We start from the raw sequence: 20,420 nt of genomic DNA, 5'->3' as shown, positions 1-20,420 counted from the left end.
GATCATTTATCTTTCCATTCTTCTTCATGTGATAACAAATTCATGGCAACAAATTTCATCCAATTTTGAAATTCCTTCCTTTTTCATTTATGACACTGGCTTTATTCAACTTTAAAGCAGTTGATACATTAGCAAGTACATTCTCTTTTATGAAGCTTTCCAAACATTCATTACACAGTAGGGCTGAGAAGAGGAAATGGCATCATAGGGGTGTCAGTCTGCTAATGTGCCAGAAAAAAGCTCCAGTTCACTTGCTACATAGATGACAAATTCTCTTTTTGCCTCAAACAGTGGTTCTTTGACTACTTCATATGCTGTTTCATACATCTTGGCAAAATATAAAGAACTTGCCACATGACACTACAAGCCATTTCTCCTTGCAAAATTGAAGAAGAAATTCTAATGAAATACTGGAATCTCTGACATACCTTCGTTTGGTTTCACAAGAATAGAATAACCTCAATGTTTCTTCATGTTCTTATGTAGGGTTTTCAAGTGTCAGTACAGGCTCAGGCTAGGCTTTTTAGAAACAATTAATGTAAGTTTACTGTGCATAATGCTAAGGCAATATATATAAAAGATTTGGATGAGGAAACAAAATGTAACATCTCAAAATCTGCAGATGAAACCAAGTCAAGTGAGAGGGTGAACTGTGACAAGGATGCAGAGATCCTTCAGCATGATCTTGACAGGTTGGTTGAGTGGGCACAGCAATGGCAGATGCACAACAATTTGGATAAATGTGAGGTTATTCACTTTGGAAGCAGAAACAAGATGGCAGATTACTACCTGAATGGCTGTAAATTGGGAGAGGGAAGTGTGCAGTGGGATCTGGGTGTTCAGTCACTGAACGTAAGCATACAGGTGGAGCAGGCAGTAAAGAAGGCAAATGTTATGTTGGCATTCATTGTGAGAGGTTGAATACAGGAGCAGGGATGTGTTGTTGCAGTTATACAGGACCTTGGTGAGGCACCATTTTGGTCTCCTTTTCAAAAGGAAGAATGGTCTTGCTCTCGAGGGAGTGCAGCAAAGGTTTACCAGGCTGATTCTGGGGATGGTGGGTCTGAAATATAAGGAGGGTTTGATTAGGTTGGGATTGTTTTTGCTGGAGTTCTGACGAATGTGGGGGTGGGTGGGGGGTGTTGGAATCTTAGGAGACTTATAGAATTCTAACAGGGCTGGGCAGGGTAGATGCAGGGAGGATGTTCCCAATGGTGAGTGTGTCCAGAACCAGAGGTCACAGTCTGAGGATTCAGGGTAGACTATTTATAGACAATAGACAACAGACAATAGGTACTGGAGTAGGCCATTCGGCCCTTCGAGCCAGCACCACCATTCATTATGATCATGGCTGATAATCCACAATCAGTATCCTGTTCCTGCCTTATCCCCATAACCCTTGATTCCACTATCTTTAAGAGCTCTATCTATCTCTTTCTTGCAAGTATCCAGAGACCTGGCCTCCACTGCCTTCTGGGACAGAGCATTCCATACATCCACCACTCTCTGGGTGAAGAAGTTTTTCCTCAACTCTGTTCTAAATGGCCTATCCCTTATTTTTAAACTGTGTCCTCTGGTTCTGCACTCACCCATCAGCGGAAACATGCTTCCTGCCTCCAGAGTGTCCAATCCCTTAATAATCTTATACGCCTCAATCAGATCCCCTCATCCTTCTAAACGCAAGTGTATACAAGCCCGGTCGCTCCAACCTTTCAGCATACGATAGTCCCGCCATTCTGGGAATTGACCTTGTGAACCTACACTGCACTCCCTCAATAGCAAGAATGTCCTTCCTCAAATTTGGAGACCAAAACCGCACACAATACTCCAGGTGCGGTCTCACCAGGGCCCTGTACAGCTGCAGAAGGACCTCTTTGCTCCTATACTCAATTCCTCTTGTTATGAAGGCCAGCATGCCATTAGCTTTCTTCACTGCCTGCTGTACCTGCATGCTTGCTTTCATTGACTGATGTACAAGAACACCTAAATCATGTTGTGCTTCCCCGTTACCTAACTTGACTCCATTGAGATAGTAATGTGCCTTTCTGTTCTTGCCAAAGTGTATAACCGCATATTTATCCACATTAAACTGCATCTGCCATGCATCCGTCCACTCACCTAGCCTGTCCAAGTCACCCTGTATTTTCATAACATCCTCTTCACATTTCACACTGCCACCCAACTTTGTGTCATCAGCAAATTTGCTAAGATTACTTTTAATGCCTTTGTCTATATCATTAATATATATCGTAAACAGCTGCGGTCCCAGCACCGAACCTTGTGGTGCCCCACTGGTCACTGCCTGCCATTCCAAAGGGACCTGTTTATCACTACTCTTTGCTTCCTGTCAGCCAGACAATTTTCAATCCAACTCGGTATTTTGCCCCCAATACCACGTGCCCTAATTTTGTTCACCAATCTCCTATGCGGGACTTTATCAAAGGCTTTCTGAAAGTCCAGGTACACTACATCCACTGGTTCTCCCTTATCCATCTTCATAGATACATCCTCGAAGAATTCCAGAAGATTAGTCAAGCATGATTTCCCCTTCGTAAATCCATGCTGACTCTGACCTATTCTGTTACTGCTATCCAAATGAGTCGTAATTTCATCTTTTATAATTGACTCCAGCATCTTTCCCACCACTGACGTCAGGCTAACTGGTCTATAATTTCCTGTTTTCTCTCTCTCTCCTTTCTTGAAAAGTGGGACAACATTTGCCACCCTCCAATCCACAGGAACTGATCCTGAATCTACAGAACCTTGGAAAATAATTACCAATCCGTCCACAATTTCTAGAGCCACCTCCTTAAGTACCCTAGGATGCAGACCATCAGGTCCCGGGGACTTATCAGCCTTCAGTCCTAACAGTCAATCCAACACCATTTCCTGCCTAATATAAATACCCTTCAGTTCGTCCATTACCCTCTGTCCTTCAGCCACTATTGCATCTGGGAGATTGCTTGTGTCTTCCCTAGTGAAGACAGATCCAAAGTACCTATTCGACTCTTTTGCCATTTCCTTGTTCCCCATAATAAATTCACCCGTTTCTGACTTCAAGGGCCCAATTTTAGTCTTAACCATTTTTTTGCTTTTCACATACCTAAAAAAGCTTTTACTATCCTCTTTTATATTTTTGGCCAGTTTACCTTCGTAGCTCATTTTTTCTCTGTGTATTACCTTTTTAGTTATCCGCTGTTGCTCTTTCAAAGCTTCCCAGTCCTCTGGCTTCCCACTCATCTTTGCTATGTTATACTTCTCTTTTATCTTTAAACAGTCCTTAACTTCCCTCATCAGCCACGGCCACCCCTACTTCCCCTTAGGATCTTTCTTCCTCTTTGGTATGAACTGATCCTGCACCTTCTGCATTATATCCAGAAATACCAGCCATCGTTGTTCCACTACCATCCCTGATAGGGTACTGTACCACTGAACTTTGGCCAGCTCCTCCCTCATAGCTCCATAGTTCCCTTTGTTCAAATGCAATACTGACACTTGCGATTCTCCCTTCTCCCTCTCAAGCTGCAGATTAAAACATCATATTATGGTCACTACCTCCTAATGGCTCCTTTATTTTGAGGTCCCTGATCAAACCCAGTTCATTGCACATCACCAGATCCAGAATTGCCTCCTCCCTGGTAGGCTCCAGTACAAGCTGTTCTAAGAATCCATCTCGGAGGCACTCCACAAATTCCCTTTCTTGGGGTCCATTGCCATCCTGATTCTCCCAGTTTACCCACATGTTGAAATCTCCCATAACAACTGTAGTGAGTTCTTTGCGACAGGCCATTTTCAACTCTTGATTCAACTTGCACCCTACCTCCTGACTAATGTTTGGGGTCCTGTAGATAACTCCCATTAGGGTCTTTCTACCCTTAGAATTTCTCAGCTCTATCCATACTGACTCTACATCTCCTGGCTCTGTGTCCCCCCTCGCAAGGGACTGAATATCATTCTTCACCAACAGGGCCATCCCACCCCCTCTGCCCATCAGTCTGTCCTTTCGGTAGCACGTATAGCCTTGAATATTCATTTCCCAGGCCCTGTCCACTTGAAGCCACATCTCAGTTATCCCTACAACATCGTACTTGCCAATTTCCAACTGAGTCTCAAGCTCATCCACCTTATTTCTTATGCTTCGTGCATTCATATATAACATTTTTAATTTGTTTCTCCCTTCACTCTTCCTATCAATCCCTATTTCACTTGGCCATACTGTACGATCCCTTCTTGAGTTTTCTGCTCTGTTGATTCTGTTGTCCTTTTTAACTTCTCTTATTCTCACTTTCCCTTGAACTTGATTCTTAAATTTCCAGTTTGGCCCCTCCCCACCATTACTTAGTTTAAACACACCTGTGTTGCAGTTGCAAACCTGCCTGCCAGAATACTGGTCCCCCACCTATTAAGATGCAAACCATCCCTTTTGTACAATTTATTCTTACCCCAAAACATACCAAAGAGATCCAAGAATTTGAATCCTTGCTTCCGGCGCCAGTTCCTCAGCCACACATTCAAGTTCATTATCTCCCTGTTCCTGCCCTCTCCAGCCCGAGGAACTGGAAGCAAACCGGAGATAACCATCCTGGAAGTCCTGCTTTTCAGCCTTCTTCCGAGTTCTCTGAAGTCCCGCTGTAGAATGCCCCTCCTTTTCTTCCCTACGTCATTAGTGCCGATATGCACCACCACCTCTGGCTCTTCACCTCCACCCTTGAGGGTTCTCTGCACCCTATCAGTGACGTCCTGGATCCTGGCACCAGGAAGGCAACACACCATCATCAAATCTCGCCTGTTGCCACAGAAACCCCTGTCAGTCCCTCTCACAATGGAGTCCCCTATTACCACAGCTCTCCGTGATGTCTGACTTCTCGGCTCTGCCTTGACACCAATTTTTGACTCACAGACCTGTCCACCTCTCGGACTGGCAGTGTCGTCTGTCTCGACAGTTTCCAAGACAGTCAGCCTGTTTACGATAGGTACTTCTCCTGGGGTATCTTATACTTCATTCATGTCTTCCTTCCTCATCGACATCCCCCTCCTTTCTTCTGGTATCCTCGGTGTAATGACCTCGCTGTAGGTCCTGTCCAGAAAATTCTCATTCTCTCGGATAAGCCTGAGGTCATCTAGTTCTTTCTTCAGGGCTGCAACAACCTCCTTCAGAAGCTGAATGTGTACACACTTACCACAGTTATAGGAGCCAGAAACATCATCAGTGTCCCTGATCTCCCACATCATGCACGCAGCACACTGAATCAGCTTGGCAGTCATGTCTTCACCCTCTTCAAAAGTGGCGTAATCTCCTCACTGAGCCTCTTCGCCAAAAACTCGTACTTTACTCACCAGGCACTTCCCTCAACCCTTGTTGTTTGCTGTGAGTCTGTGGACTCTTAATTAGGTTAGAGGAGGAGGGTGGGAGGGAGGCCCCACCGTGCAGGACCTGGGGCTAAGAACACACCTACTTAAATAGCACTCTGCTGCAAAAAGGACCCGCTGGCTTCGAGGTAAGTACTTAAATAGTACTCACTTACCTTCCCAACTGCCTCTCTGACCTGACCTCACGCCAGCCCGGCTCGCGCCGCTCTCCGCTGCAAAAAGGACGTTAGGACGGAGAAGATGAGACATTTCTTCACCCAAAGAGTGGTGAGCCTGTGGAATTCATTACCACAGGAAGCAGTCGGTGCCAAAACATTGAATGTATTCAAGAGGCGGCTAGATATCACACTTGGGACAAATACAATCAAAGGTTATGGAAAGGAAGCAGGATTAGGCTATTGAATTGGACGATCAGCCATGATCATGGAAAAGGAGGAGCAGGCTCGAAGGGATGATTAGCCTCCTCTTGCTCCTATCTTCTATGTTTCTGTGCAATAGAACAGAAGCTCTATGCTGTACAAATGACACTATGTGATAACACCTTACCGAAACTCTGCATCCAGCCATTGAGGTCACAGTGATTTCAATGCAAACCTCAGAAGACAATTCGCATAATCATCAAACCCTGTAACTAAACTCTTGAAACTTTACAGTAGCAAGGAACTCTTGGTTGAAACTAAAAATCAGGAATATTCTATTTTGAATACAGTTTAAAGTATCAGTTTTTATAAGGTGTGGCTTTATTAATTAATAGTGTGTGTTCTTTCTGTTTTGTCATTAAAAGGTGTTCATCAAATTTTATCCTGTTCCATGATATTTTTAATTAATAACTGAAGTTAAAGATTCTTTTCAAAACGAAAATGTTTTCTAATGAGATCGTCATACAAGACACTGAGACACTGGTGCCCCTCACAGGTGAACCTGGAACAAAAAGGGTAAGGTTTCAGCATCTGAGATAGAGATGACGAGAAATTTCTTCACTCCAGTTGTTCTGATTTGGGCTTCCCTGTGCCAGAAGGCTGCACATGCACTGACATACAAAATATTGTTAGGTTGAGGTGGATGAAAATTTGGTGTCTCAGGGAATCAAAGGACATGGGGAATATGTGGGAAAGCAGAGTTAAAGCCCAAGATGAGCCAGGATCACAAGAAATGACAGAACAGCCTCAACAGACTTTATGGTCCGATTTTACCCTGTCTTTCATAAATTTCAAGGGAATGCTCTTGGAGTGGGAATAAGGGGAGAATGGAGGAAAGCCTTTGAAAGATGTATGTTCAGACCTATGGGGCAGTGATCCAATATCATGCAAGCTGGTAAGGAAGATAAGGTATGTTGATATTAACTTCAATCAGGATTCAAAACTGTGACATTAAAACAGAAATCTTAATTGAAATTAAATTGAACTGACCAAAAAATACACTCAATAAGTCACATGCTTCTTCTAAATATACAGCAGTTAACAACAAAAAAGGGGCCTGCTGTGTTCATCCAGCTCCACACCTTGTGATCGGAGATTTAAAATCATGCAGGTTAAGCTACTGCATTACAAACACGTTTGACAAAGAATTTTGTTTTGCAATAACTTGGTTATGCAAATTTATTGGCAGCACTTGTGCCAAAAATCTGAAATGAATAAGCCCTTAAAATGGAACTGCTTGTGCACATCAAGAATCTAATAAACCAGGAGTTTAAAGTGTGCGTATTCATTGTAAATTAATTCTTAGCACAGACTCATTCCCTGGACAGTCATGAAATTACAGAAGCATTGGTCCCTTTTCTCTTTCACTTCTGTTATCAGATTAAATACACTGAAGAAAAATAATCACAGCTACACATTTATCATTTACCTGTTACTAATAATATAAGAACAATCCAAATTTATATAACATTTTTAATACAGTGTAACATTCTAAGGTGCTACACAAGAACATTATGTTGGGCTATAGGAGACCTGTTTGCCAGCGGACCAAAAGCTGGAGATGTTTAAGAAAGGAATTCAGAGCTTATGGTCTAAATGGTTGCAAGGAAGGTCTCATATGGTGTGACACAGAATTCCTACATTGGGGAAGCAAACTATTTGGTATATTGGGTCCATACCAACCCGCTAAAGAGCATCCACCCAGACACACTCCCCTACCCTATCCATGTAGCCCTGCATTTCCCATGGCCAATCCACCTAACCTACACAACTTTGGACTGTGGGAAGAAATCCATGCAGACGCAGGGAGAATGTCAGTGTGGAGTTTGCAGAGCCAACCCAGAGTGGAATCAAACCAGGGTCCCTGGCACTGTGAGGCAGCAGTGCTAACCACACAGCCACCATGCCACCTGGCATAGAAAGGGGAGGGAGCATGACAGATCAGAATTGGGTGTACACAGAAATCTCAGAAGATTTCAGCGAAAGGAAAAGTGAAGGGATCTGAACAGATGGACAAGAATTTTAAATTCAAGGTGTCGATGGACTCAAACCAATACAGGCCATGAGCATAAAAGGTGATGGATAATTCAGGCTGGAGATACGGCAGATTCTGCAGCAGAATTTTAGGTGAATTAAGTTTATGGAAGATGAATACTGTAATTGTTAAGTCTGGCGTTTAAAAAACATGGTAAAAAGAGTTTTAGGAGCAGAGGGCTGGGGGCAGAATGCAGACAGCTGGAGATCTGTATGTGGAATTTGGTTATCTTTGTGTTAGAGAACACAATGCATGTATGTCAGCTCCGGGTCAAATGGGGTGGCAAGGTTAAAGGTGTGGTGTGGTCAGAGGAAATGGAATTATTGACCTGGGAATAGAGTTTCCAGCAGGATGGAACTCATAGGCTTTGATTTTCCCTGAGTTTATCTGGAGAAAATTTGAACTGACGAATGCCACAAAGCCATGTGGAATTTGAGAGACATGGACAGCAGATGGATCTGGGTACAATCAGCGTGAACTGACTACACAGTCACAGAGGGGCAATATGTAGTGGGAAAAATACAGAATAGGATAAGTCTTTGGATGTCTCCAGAGATGAGATGGAGAAAGAAACTATTGCAGGAGATTGCATATCTGTGGCTCGGTCAGTAAGCGTGGCATCAGGCAAAGGTAGTCCCACTCAGCCGAAGAGGTGATGGAATAGAATAGTCAAACATGTCAAAAAGAATGCAGACCAATCAAGAAGCACGGCGCAGTTACATTTCTATCATATATAAATATCTCAGAGCTGACAGCGTGTGGATTAAAGAAAAACAAGGTGACAATGTGCTGAATCTTAAGTTTTTTTTGGCTCAGTCTGGTTCGTGTAGTGTTTGTCTGATGGTTTGATGCCATGAGGCTTGAGAGGTTCCTCACCAAGCTTGGCACATTAACTAACAAGCCCACCCCAATGGCATTCCTCACATCTGATGCTGTCTTTGACTGACTGTGCTGAGACACCCCTTGACTAACACATAACTCTGTGGGCTTCAGTAAAAGGCTACTCCTCAAAGATTTTCAGATATAGCTTTTTGCTTGTTGCGCATACTGTGTTTGCTCCACGTGGAGCAGGTTTGAGCTGATGTAAGACATTGCCTTACCATAAGATACCTGTTTCCTTGACTGAGGACTGGTAACCAGCAAGGTAAGCTGACTGGTTATGTAACTCCCAACGATGAAGTGAGCAAGCAGGAAGGCTCTGAGAGGTCAAGTGAGCAGCTCCGAGATGTAGCTGAGTCTGATCCAGCCGGTGTACACAAAGTGCCCTTGGTGCAGCCTTTCAATGCTGGTTGCTGGTGCACTCTTCAATGCAGGTCGATGCTTCCGGATCATCCCGACAGTTTATCAGAAAAGTGCCATGATGGACATGAAGGGCTGGCAGATGCCTGATGCCAATGTCTGTGGGTGAGGTGTGCGTGTGGATCGTGTCCTGGGCTGCAGTTTGATGGAACATAACATGGAGGTCACTCAGAGCTATTGGTGAGCCGAATCTACCAGGTTTCCACGTCAAATCTTTTTTTGGTACCCAGCTTGTTTGGGGAGTTTGACAGGATAGAAAGTTAATTAATTATTGATAAGGCGAGAGGAGCCATCCACAAGGAACTTAAAGGGAAATAGTTGCCCCTTGATTGGCAACTCAGCACTCTGCTTGTGAAAAGCATAAAGGATGAAGCGACATGCTCCTGATGCCAGGATAGGCCCTATTGAACTTTTTGTGCTATTCTGCAACAAGTCATGCCATAGCCAATATCACTCAGACTCCTATAAGATGCCATTCAATCATATATGCCTCAAGCCAAATTCAAGAGACAATCAAACATGATAGAAACATAGTTCTTAATAGCTATAGTAGGCCATTTGGTCATTTAAACCTGCTTCACTATTCAATAAGAGCATAACCGGCTTTGGAATTTCCATAAAGCAACCTCAAATCCTTGACTCCCTTGTCTATTAAAAAAAACCAACTATCTAATTGCATCAGGTCTTGATGCATTTGTTGAAATAGTTGTTGCAGTGGCTTTAAGACTGAAATAATTTCAATGAGGACAAATTAAAACAGCAACACCAAATCCCATTTGTAGGAAAATCCTAATACATGAACATTGTCTAAGAACTATATATTTGATGCTCTAGGAGAATATAGAGAAAGCAACTAAAATGGGTTCCACCACACCAAAACAAAATATTCCTATGAAACAACATAATCTGTAAATAAGATTCTTTACCTGCATCCTCAGTTTCTTCCTCATCTTCAATGGAACTTGGAAGGGAATCTTGACCACTGACATCCTGCATAATGATTCTTTCGACCATTAAATGCTAGAAAACAACAAGGATGTTAACAAATATAACTAGAACATGCCATGGAACATAAGCCATCCATTAAAAAAGCCAGTTATACTGCATCTTTTGTTTTTACTTTGCTACATCATGAATTGAAAATAACATTCCACTACAGTCAAATGCAAATCTACAAACATTCAGCCATACAAGCATGTTCGGCTTAGAAATCCTAAGCAACATAAAAAATGTATACGGCAGCATCATCTATTCTTTTTGCATCCATTTATATTGCGTGGCTGGTGGCCACAAGAAAGTAACTTTTAAGACCAAGCTGATTCAATGCTTGTTATATGCTCTCATAACAGCAGTAGGGGTTACTTGAACTGATCTGGATAACTGATCAAAACTCTCCAAATGTTTGTGAACATCAATTCAAGGTTGAAAGTCATTTTCAGCCAATGAGAAAGAGCCAAAGAAGGTGACTCCATATTGACCGGACGTAGTCGAAGTTGAAAGCTTGTAAATGGGACACGTAGAAAAGGGGCTGCAGGCAATAGGGTGCTCGTATGGGAGAAAATCTGAGCTGGGAAGGTAGTGAGAGGTTACTGGCTCTGTTGGAAAGGGTTAAGATTTGGAAGAACCCCAAGGATCGATTGATAGTTTGCTGCGGTTGGGGTGAAGGAAGCTCCAGTGCGGTATTTATGTGGTGCAAGTGACAGATATTAGACCTCAGAGAAACCGAGAGCCAATGGCAGCTTAGTGAAGCTTACTGTGAAAGAACTAAAATTGTGCCTTTAAGTAGTTCCTGAAGTACAGCTTTCGGGATCCAGTGGAATTCAGTCTCAATCAAAGAGATTGAACAATCAGGGTATATGCAATTCTTATGGCAGTCCATGACAGACTAGCTTTTGAGTAACTTCTGGAGCTGGCTTTTCAAGATCCTAATGCATTGCTAAAGGAATAAAGTCTAAAAGCAGGGAAAGTGTTGTTACAAATATACAAGGCATTAATGAGGCTGCACCTGGAGTACTGTGTACATTTTGGTCCCCATACTTCAATGTCGTGGTTGCATTGTAGGCGGTTCAGACCCTGTTCAGAGATTACTTTCAGAGGTAAGAGCTTTCTCTTATGAAAACTGATTGAGCAGTTTAGGCCTATAGTCTCTGGAATTCAGAAGAGTGAGAAGAGATCTGACTGAGCTACATAACACGTAAAAGGGATTGACAAAACAGATGTAGAAAGGATATTTCCTTACCTGGGGCAATCTAGATTGAGAGGTCATAGTTTTAAGGTAACGGGTAGCAGATTTAAAAAAGGTGAGAAGAAATTACTTCTCTTAAAGAGTCATGAATCTGTGGAATTCACTACCCCAGAGCGATGTATCAAATGGCAGAACAAGCCTGAGGGGTTGTACTGCCCATTCCTGCTCCTAGTTCTTCTGTTCTGTTGTATTGCTGAAGAAGATAGGTTTGAGGTGGACAATAAGTCATGTTTTCCATTCTCAGGGTGATGGTGTCAACATCAAAAGATGTTCTGCCTATTGCATAAATAAGTAATGAGATATATGAATTTCAGAGCCAGTGTGATGCTAAGTATGTGGACTGTACAACTGAAAGACTGGCAAGTTATTATGCAACAGCATGTCCCTTTGGCTGTCTGCAAAGGGCCAGGTGATGACATGCTCATCAGTAAGTGTATGCAAAGGGTCAAAGAGTGTATCTGACCGTGATGGGATTCTCTGATTGGATAGAAATTACTAATTAATGCTGACTGTGGCAAGAATTCAGCTGACAACTAATTTAACACGGTCACTTGCGTTTGCAATGTGGCACCCATCTGCATACTGGAAGCTACGTATTTTAATTCACAGCATCTTATTCTTTGCTTACAGATAAAACATGGACACACACTGCTACTTTATCAACCGAACAACTTAGGCTATTCCCTGGCTTATTCCTCAATACTGGTCTTGACTAATCAGAGTTCACATGGATCTCCATGCAATGTTGGAAAGTCAATGGCCCATTCTGCAGCAAGTCAGTTTATTACTCCCCATTCAAGTGAAAGTATTTGATAGCAGCCGAGATACGTGTACCTTTATTTGACACATACTACCATTAAATGCCGTCACTGATGCACAATTTCTCACCCATTCTATTTGCAAGTAATGCTGGGAGCTTATAAACTGTCATTAAATGAGACATACAGTCCAGTGTGTGACACAGGAAATAACGTTGCATTTAACATCAGTTATCAGTGACCTGAATTCCTTGGCTAAAATATTTTACTTCATCCTAATATCTTCAATCGTAGGAATCTATGCTGTCAGTCGAGAAAGGATTCCTCTGAGCAAAGTACCTTCACAGTAGCTGCACTGACGCACTGCAATGGCTTGCCAAGTTTTCTTGTAAACCCATGATTTTCACCACCTAGAAGTACAAAGGCCACTGAGACATGGAAATACCATCACCAACAGTTTTCCTCCAAGAACACCCTGATCTGAAAACATATTTCTGCTCTTTCACTGTTGATTTATCAAAATCCTGGAACTCTCTTCCAAACAGCATTATGGCTGTAACCACACAGATAGACTACAGTGGTTCAGGAAGGTAGTTTGCCATTACCTTGTCATGGGAAATTAGCAATGGGTGATGAATGTTGGCTTTCCTCGTAACTCACATATCAAGAACACATTTTAACAAATTGAGTGGCCATCTGCTTGATATCGTTCTTTTCACTGGATTGAATGCAGTGCAATTTTCTTTTGGATATATACTTGGCTGGATTTGAAGCAGCTTACTGTTTTAAATTTCATTTTAAAAACTGGCACTTTACAATATTACAGTAAGGCACCAAAAGCAGGAATCTGAGAGAATCCTGCTGTTATAGTGAAAGAACTGTCTGCAACTATAGTAAAGTCTCATGAAGGAGGAGGCTGTAAAGTGATTTGAGTGTTGTTGAAATGTATCTCCTAGATTTCTCTTTTCACCTTTTATTTGAAATGGTCATCAGTCTACAAAGGAAAATTAGATGAAGATAAAATAAGACACGTCAGTGAAACTTAGACCATAAGACCATAAGACATAGGAGTGGAAATAAGGCCATTCGGCCCATCGAGTCCACTCTGCCATTTAAATCATGGCTGATGGACATTTCAACTCCACATCCCTGCACTCTCCCTGTAGCCCTTGATTCGTTGTGAGATCAAGAATTTGTTAATCTCTGCCTTGAAGAACTTAAGACATTTTAGAATTCAATATTGTTACTCATGCATTCTAAAAGGAGAATTATCATCATAAGAATGGTTTATACACCTGAACTTTCCATGAATATGTTACTTAAAAGTATTGCAGATAAAATCACCATGATATCAACACTGATTTTCAGTCATTCTACATCAAAGATAGCGTTGTGAATTTTACAATAAAAAAAATTTACCTCTCCGCTGTGTATAATGGTTCAGCGATTGTTTCCATGGAAATAGAAAATAGAACATAGAACATAGAACATAGAACATAGAACAGTACAGCACAGAACAGGCCCTTCAGCCCACAATGTTGTGCCGACCATTGATCCTCATGGATGCACCCTCAAATTTCTGTGACCATATGCATGTCCAGCAGTCTCTTAAATGACCCCAATGACCTTGCTTCCACAACTGCTGCTGGCAACGCATTCCACGCTCTCACAACTCTGCTTCTCTCTCTCTTCTACACTTGCCTGATTCAGTCAACCATGTACATTAACTTGCAATCAAGTCTTTTTCTCTGAGAATCCTGTGGTCAATATTCAACTACATTTGTATACTCAATTCCTTAATGCATCGGTGAGCTACAAAAAGTGCTCCTCATTTACTTAGTAGCTGCAAAAGTTTTCTAAATTGTTAGTAACAAATGCGCTTTGAAACTCATCTTTATAGAAGTTGATCAGTAATGCTATGAAAGTAAATATGTAACATACTTCAACTTAGTAACTTCAGAAAATCAAACGTGAAACACTGAAGCGGAACAAAAATCAAAATATTCATCTGTACAAAATGTGATTAAGTTCAAATATATGATCAAGTTAAATCTCAACAGCAAGCCAATATAGGCCTTACATCTACAATTATGCCTTAAGAAATAATGTCAAGCAAATAAAAAGGGCAACCTAATCAAAATAGCAAATGTGCCAACTTCTCATGTTTGACAACTAATTTGCTGCAAAAGGCGAACAGTAACAAAATAATGCATTATACCCATACATAGTTTATTCCGGTTCTCTTTCTATAATTTGTACCAAATTGAGTCCAAACAGCTTACCTTTGCAGCCTCAACTTGGACCAAACGACATCGTTGGAGCAAATCAACAAAAAAATAAATCAACAGCACCTTAAAATAAAAAAAAGAAACAAAATTAAAGTGAAGCCAGTACGATTTCATCTCTCAAATATTTTATTCCAGGATATAGCTAGGGAAGAATCATAACAGTTAAGCTCTCAATTTATTGAATCTTTCAAATTTAGAATCAAAGCATTGCAAATACAGAACTGTATAAATGAAATATTATAACCTGTTGTACTTGACCAATTTAAGTGGTCGAACCCTTCGACCAGAAAGTGTCATGTCTGTACTGTTTATAAAAAAGCTATATAAATGACACAACAAATGATTGTAAGGCATTATTATTTTTATTTTGTATTTTTTGAAATGTTGAAATGAGCTGAAGTCACAAGGAATCTTCAGTGACAAACGTCTTTGTTGCATACTTTACTAAACATCATTCATTCCACATAGACTAATGCGGACAAGAGATTAACAAAGAAATTTTCACATCTAGCCTGTACATCCTGCAATCTGCATTAAATAATATATTACTATAGTAAATTAGCTGCGGAAAGAAGCGGTAACCAACTAGGCAATTAAAGAAATATAGTGTCTGATTCCATGAACAAATTCTAAAAGTAATTTGTTAATGATAACCATTTATTAAATAAATGGCTGGCTAGGAATTTTACTAACGGATGGTTGCCCATTAAAGAAACTTGAACACGATGTAATTAACAATCAGATAGTCACTGAAATTCTGCGAGAGCTAGAACCAAAAAAGGGACAATGATCAAATCAGTGTTTTGGCAGCAAAGCTTAACTGAGTCACAAAATAAACTTTTCGAAGTTGATTGACAATCAAGTTACTTGATTTGGAAGTTAATTTCTACTTCGAAGATATCAAAAGAACAGAAGATTCAGTCCTAGAGGTCACAGTTTCAAAATATGGGGTCACTAATTTTAGACAGCAGAAGGAATATTTTTTCCTCACGGTGGGTTGAGGGTCTGTGGAACACTCTTAAAAAGATGATGGAACTAGAACCTTTGAAAACATTGAAAGAAAGGTGGTTGGATTCTTGATGCTCAAATGGATGAAAGGTTAGCAATGGATAGGAAGAAATGTAGTCAGATCAGACACGACCTAACAAAATGGCATTGCAGGCTCAGGGGCCAAACAGCCTACTCCTGCTCTTATATCTTACATTCATTTGAGTGTGATTTGGATTTGATTGCAACAGTTGATTTCCATAACAACTCAATGGGTATTAGTACTTCTGAAACTTGTATGGCACTATGTCAAATGATAGCTGCCCCTGTGATACATCTTGGGATATGACCAAGGAGAATACAAATTCTTGTCATACTCTTCATTGAACTGTAGAATAACAGGAAATCTGGAGAAGTGAAGGTCATCACTTCTCCAGACACAATGATATTGGCACTATACTAGCAACTGAGATGCCCAGGAAATGTTTTAAAGATGTGGGTTCAAATCTCTCCAACATGTCTAACTCTTAAGTAATAACAAGCCATTCAGTTCTAACAATCACTAAGAAGACTCAGTACAAGTAATAAAAAATGGACCATCTGGCTCTGACGTAGGCACCAGAAATGACAATTGCAAAAAGAGCCCGGTCAATTCTGCCCAGGATTTGCAGCACCCCTAGCCAAACTGTTCTAGTAGAGCGACAAGACTGACCTGTACTGAACATGGAAAATTGCCCAGGTATAACCTGTTCACAAAAAGCAAAAAGCAGGACAAGTCCAAGCTAGCCATCTACTGCCCCCACAGTTTACCATCTATAATCAATAAAATGATCGAAGGAGGTTATAAGCAGTGCTATCCAGCAGTGTTTGGTTAACAATAACCTGCTTACTGATGCTCAGTTTGGGTTCCATTAGGGCCCATCGGCTAGTGACCTCATTACAGCCTCAGTTCAAACATCAACTGAATAGCTGAATGCCAGGCAGCCACTGCCCTTAACATCAAGGCTGCATTTGTCGGAGTGAGACATCAAGTTTCTCCAGCAAAATTGAAGTCAATGGAAATCAAGGGGCAAACCCTCCATTAACTAATATCATTCTGAGCACAAACAAGTTGCTTGTGGTTTTGGAGGTCAGTCATTTCAACCCCAGGACATCTCTGCAGGAGTTCCTCAGGGAGTGGTCTAGGCCCAACCATCTTTAGTTTCAATGAGACTTTTGCTTCTGCCTACCATGCCCTCGAATGCTGTTGTACATAACCCTTGGGAGTTTCCCTCCACCACCAAACTTGCCCCCATCTCAATGCCTCCTTCCGCTTTCTTCCTGATCCCCCAGCCTCGGCTCCTGCAGACCTCTCAGTAGTGCTCTGTCACCCTTTGTCCTGAAAGGTCTCCCTTATACCCTCCTCAATGGCCAATACGTGGACCCAGAAACTGCAGATTTCTGGTTGACTTTGACAAGCTGCCCCCAGACATGATTGATCAGGCCTCTGAGTCCTCTGTTTACTGATCATGCCCAATTCCCCAGACTGCTGGTACTGGCCTTATACACTGGACTGTTAGTGATTTTCCAGACTGTAGTCGAACATATTTCCTAATCGTGAGTCTTCCAAATGGACAACTGACCATGGCCAAGCCACTGGGCTGTGTGTGACTGGGCTATGAATAAGTGTACTGGAATCTCCAGACTGTGGCAGCTAGCAGATGCTATAGGTATTACATTGTTATCCATAAAGATAACACCTCAAACAGGACAGATCCTGTGAGATGCATGACAAACAGCCCATCGATATATTTGCACAAAAAAAAGCATGTCTCTACAGCAATACTAATAGTGTGCTGGTATTTTAGCAAATGCCAAAAGCTAACTGGCATGACAGTAGCAGGCAAGGTGTAGACAGTGCATGAATGCAGGTAGGTGCTACGTGAGTGAGCACTAAACATTGTTCAGGAAGGCATTTTCACATGCAGTACACATCTTAAACCATCAGAAATCGAATAAGTATTATTCCTTGTACAAAGAAATGTATCATTAGATATATCTCCTTTTTTGTGTTAAATACCAGCTAAGTTATTTATAACAATCAATTTCTAAATGACCTACCTGCATAAAGAATCCCACTATGAAGGAAACCAAAAATGGCTGTAGTCCAGCATGTGCAACTGTACCAGGTAAGCCTGAAACAATTTAAAAAAAGCATTTACAGCTTCTCTACTGTTTGCATCTAATATTTATGCGGAGAGAGAGAGGTAGCAGTGGTCATGGTAGTGAGAGGATTACCAGCAATAGCAAGGTCACAGAGGTCCTGTCAACTTTAAAGAGACCTTCTCGCAATATTTTCCTTCTGTTGTCTCCTGGCAGCCTGCCAACAGGGCAGGTCAGCTATATGTCAAAATGAAACACCAGCAGCAGACAGTAATTTCAAGAGGAAGGAGAAGGACCGACAGATGAGAAGACAGGAGCTAGGCAGTACTGAAAGAGAAGCCATTGTAGAAGGGAAGGGGTGATTGAGTAAGGAACTGGATCTTGGAGTGGATCGGTGGGGGAATTAGGCAGAAGGGTTTATTTGAAATATGTGACAACTTTAATCATTTTAACATACGTGACATTGTTTCAAATGTATAAATGCATTTATTAACATATTTTAGTATTGTAACTATTGGTTTCCAGGAAACTTACTCATTTAGAGTCACTAGGAAGGATGTGATCAAGGCCCATCAGGCTGGAAAATTTCAAATGTGGCATGCATTAAAGTTGTGTTGGAAAATTCACCTAGGCAGATGTTCGTGAGAGAACTCCAAAAATCTTCACTTTGGAAGCTAACTGAGAAATTAAAGCAAGTTGGAGTGAATTCCTGGGAGTTGTGACACACCTCAGTTTGGTGTCAGGAAAATTATGTGACCTCAAGTAACTGTGCCTCTCAAAAAAAAGGGTTCCCGACTGACATTAAAAATAGCACCAAAAACGTTCTTTTCTGGTTTTGATTTAAAGTCCTTATGAGGTATTGCGTTAAATTAATATTGCTTATTCTTTCCGAGTTAAAAAGAACAAAATATATTTGTGTGATCTTTTAATAACTGGAAAATTCAAATTTCATTTTGGAAGTTACTCGTATCTGCTTAGCTCATAATTTTTCAAGGCACCATTCATTGCAGGTCACGGTTGCACTCTCTGCTGACAATAGTCTGTTTTCTACATGTGTTTTTACTATGGTCTTCGTTTCTGCCTTTCACTGCTGATTACAGCAGATTTTATCCCTTAATGTCCAGCTACATAAATCTTCCAGTCATTTGTGCCTTATACAATCCTGACTATCAGTTCCCAAATGTTAAGATACAAGAATACATCTAACATATTTTAAAATTCTGTGTAGGTCTGGCTTCATTTATCAAATTGCAAGTTATGAAATAATTACTGATTGTTTTGTCAGCATCCTTAGATGCATTCAAATCTGGTCTTAAGGGATGAAACAACTAGCAGACAAATTTTATAAAACCTTCAGAACCAAGTTTTAGAATATTTTCTTTGTTGAATACGGGTGAAAATATTAATCTAGTACACAAACCACGCCATCTGTCACTGCGCATTGATTCATTTTTTGGGTCCCGAAATCGGCTCTATCCCATCCCTACACTCTATTTATAAGCCTACTGAACTTTGCATCTTCTTTTATGTTAACTACTAATCTTTTCTCATACTCCTTCTTGGTTTGTTCTTTTATCTTTTTCACTTTCTCTCTGAAAGTTTAATATTCAGCCTGTTTCTAATTTGTATGATCAATGTGACACATATTGCCACCTATATCTAAAACTTATTGAATTAATTTTGAGCAATAGCTTGAAATGAACAGAATACAAATAAATATCCACTGTATAGTCAATTACTACATAATTTCTTGTTTTGACCCATTAAGTAAATAAATCAACAACCACTTAATTTAGATAAATAATTGAACCAGTAACCAGTATATTATTCATTTAGCTTTCTGCATTACAATTAAATGGAAGCATAATATCAAAATAAACTCTTGTGCTGAATAAATTTAGCAACTAGATGTTACTCCTTAAAAAAACCTGCACAATGCATCTGTTAACTTGGTGATTCTGTGAAGCTAACAACCTTATCAAGGAGCACCACTGTCCTGCTGTTTTTTCACCTCTGTTCCAGCATTTTCTCTCATATTGTTGAAAGGCTGTTTCTGTTCATCTTCACTTGAGAAATTATTACTAGGAATGGGGTGGTGTTGCACAAGTGTTCCAGAAACAATGGTTATGGCAGATTGTCACAATGGACTCTTATGGCCTAACTAATTTTAGCTGTTAAACTGCAGCTAAAAACACTGCCCTGGACCTTTCTGAATATTTTCTGTATTCTTCCTTTCCAAACACTTGGCCAACTTCAAATGCACATTGAGTCAGTTGCTTTTCAATTTGTGTAGATGGCAAAATATACAAATGCTGGGATTAATTAGTATCAACAATATATGCTCATTCAATTATCATAGTTTTACAAGCTCCAATGCTTCCATAGCGTTCCTAAACATGGAAAAGCATGAGACTCATTTTGAACACAAAAACAAGACCTAAACGTAGACAGAGCAAAACAAAAAGGAGGGTAATATTATTCAGAGACAGAGACAATCACTCTTAAGTTTTGATAAAAATAAAACATGGAAGTCAATAGTTGATAAATAAACTAGGAAAATACAACTCGACAAGCCTCCTTCAAGTGCACTTGTAAATCCACAACATCTACCATCTAGAAGAATAAGGACAGCAGATACATGGGAACACTAACAACAGTAAGTTCCCCTCTAAGTCATACATCACCGTGACTTGAAAATATTTATCTCTTTTCTTACACTGACATTGGGTCCAAATCCTGGAGCTTCTTACCTCGTAGCACTGTGGATGTACATATGCCACATGAACTCTAGCGGTTCAAAAAGGTGACTTTCCCCAAGGGCAATTAAAATGGCCAACAATTGTCACTGATATCCACATCCTATGAACAAATACAAAA

At 40.7% G+C, this 20,420-nt stretch overlaps 1 protein-coding gene across 4 annotated transcripts in view; it reads right to left on the bottom strand.

Annotated features, from left to right (window-relative positions):
* Window positions 1-20,420, bottom strand: part of si:ch211-51h4.2 (uncharacterized) — a 299,094-nt gene that overhangs the window by 249,235 nt on the left and 29,439 nt on the right. For 2 of the 4 annotated variants that reach the window (XM_048542917.2, XM_048542918.2), the window contains exons 3-5: window positions 17,502-17,575; window positions 14,409-14,477; window positions 10,050-10,143 (exon numbers count right to left, since the gene is read on the bottom strand). In XM_048542917.2, coding sequence (XP_048398874.1) covers window positions 10,050-10,143; window positions 14,409-14,477; window positions 17,502-17,575 — 237 coding nt within the window. Of the gene's footprint in view, window positions 1-10,049; window positions 10,144-14,408; window positions 14,478-17,501; window positions 17,576-20,293; window positions 20,403-20,420 lie in introns of all 4 variants that reach the window. The other 2 variants (XM_048542919.2, XM_059651092.1) reach the window with 2 other exon arrangements.

Source organism: Stegostoma tigrinum, chromosome 14, assembly GCF_030684315.1.
Source record: "Stegostoma tigrinum isolate sSteTig4 chromosome 14, sSteTig4.hap1, whole genome shotgun sequence".
Taxonomy (NCBI): Eukaryota; Metazoa; Chordata; class Chondrichthyes; order Orectolobiformes; family Stegostomatidae; genus Stegostoma; species Stegostoma tigrinum.
This window is presented reverse-complemented; position numbering and strand designations above follow the sequence as displayed.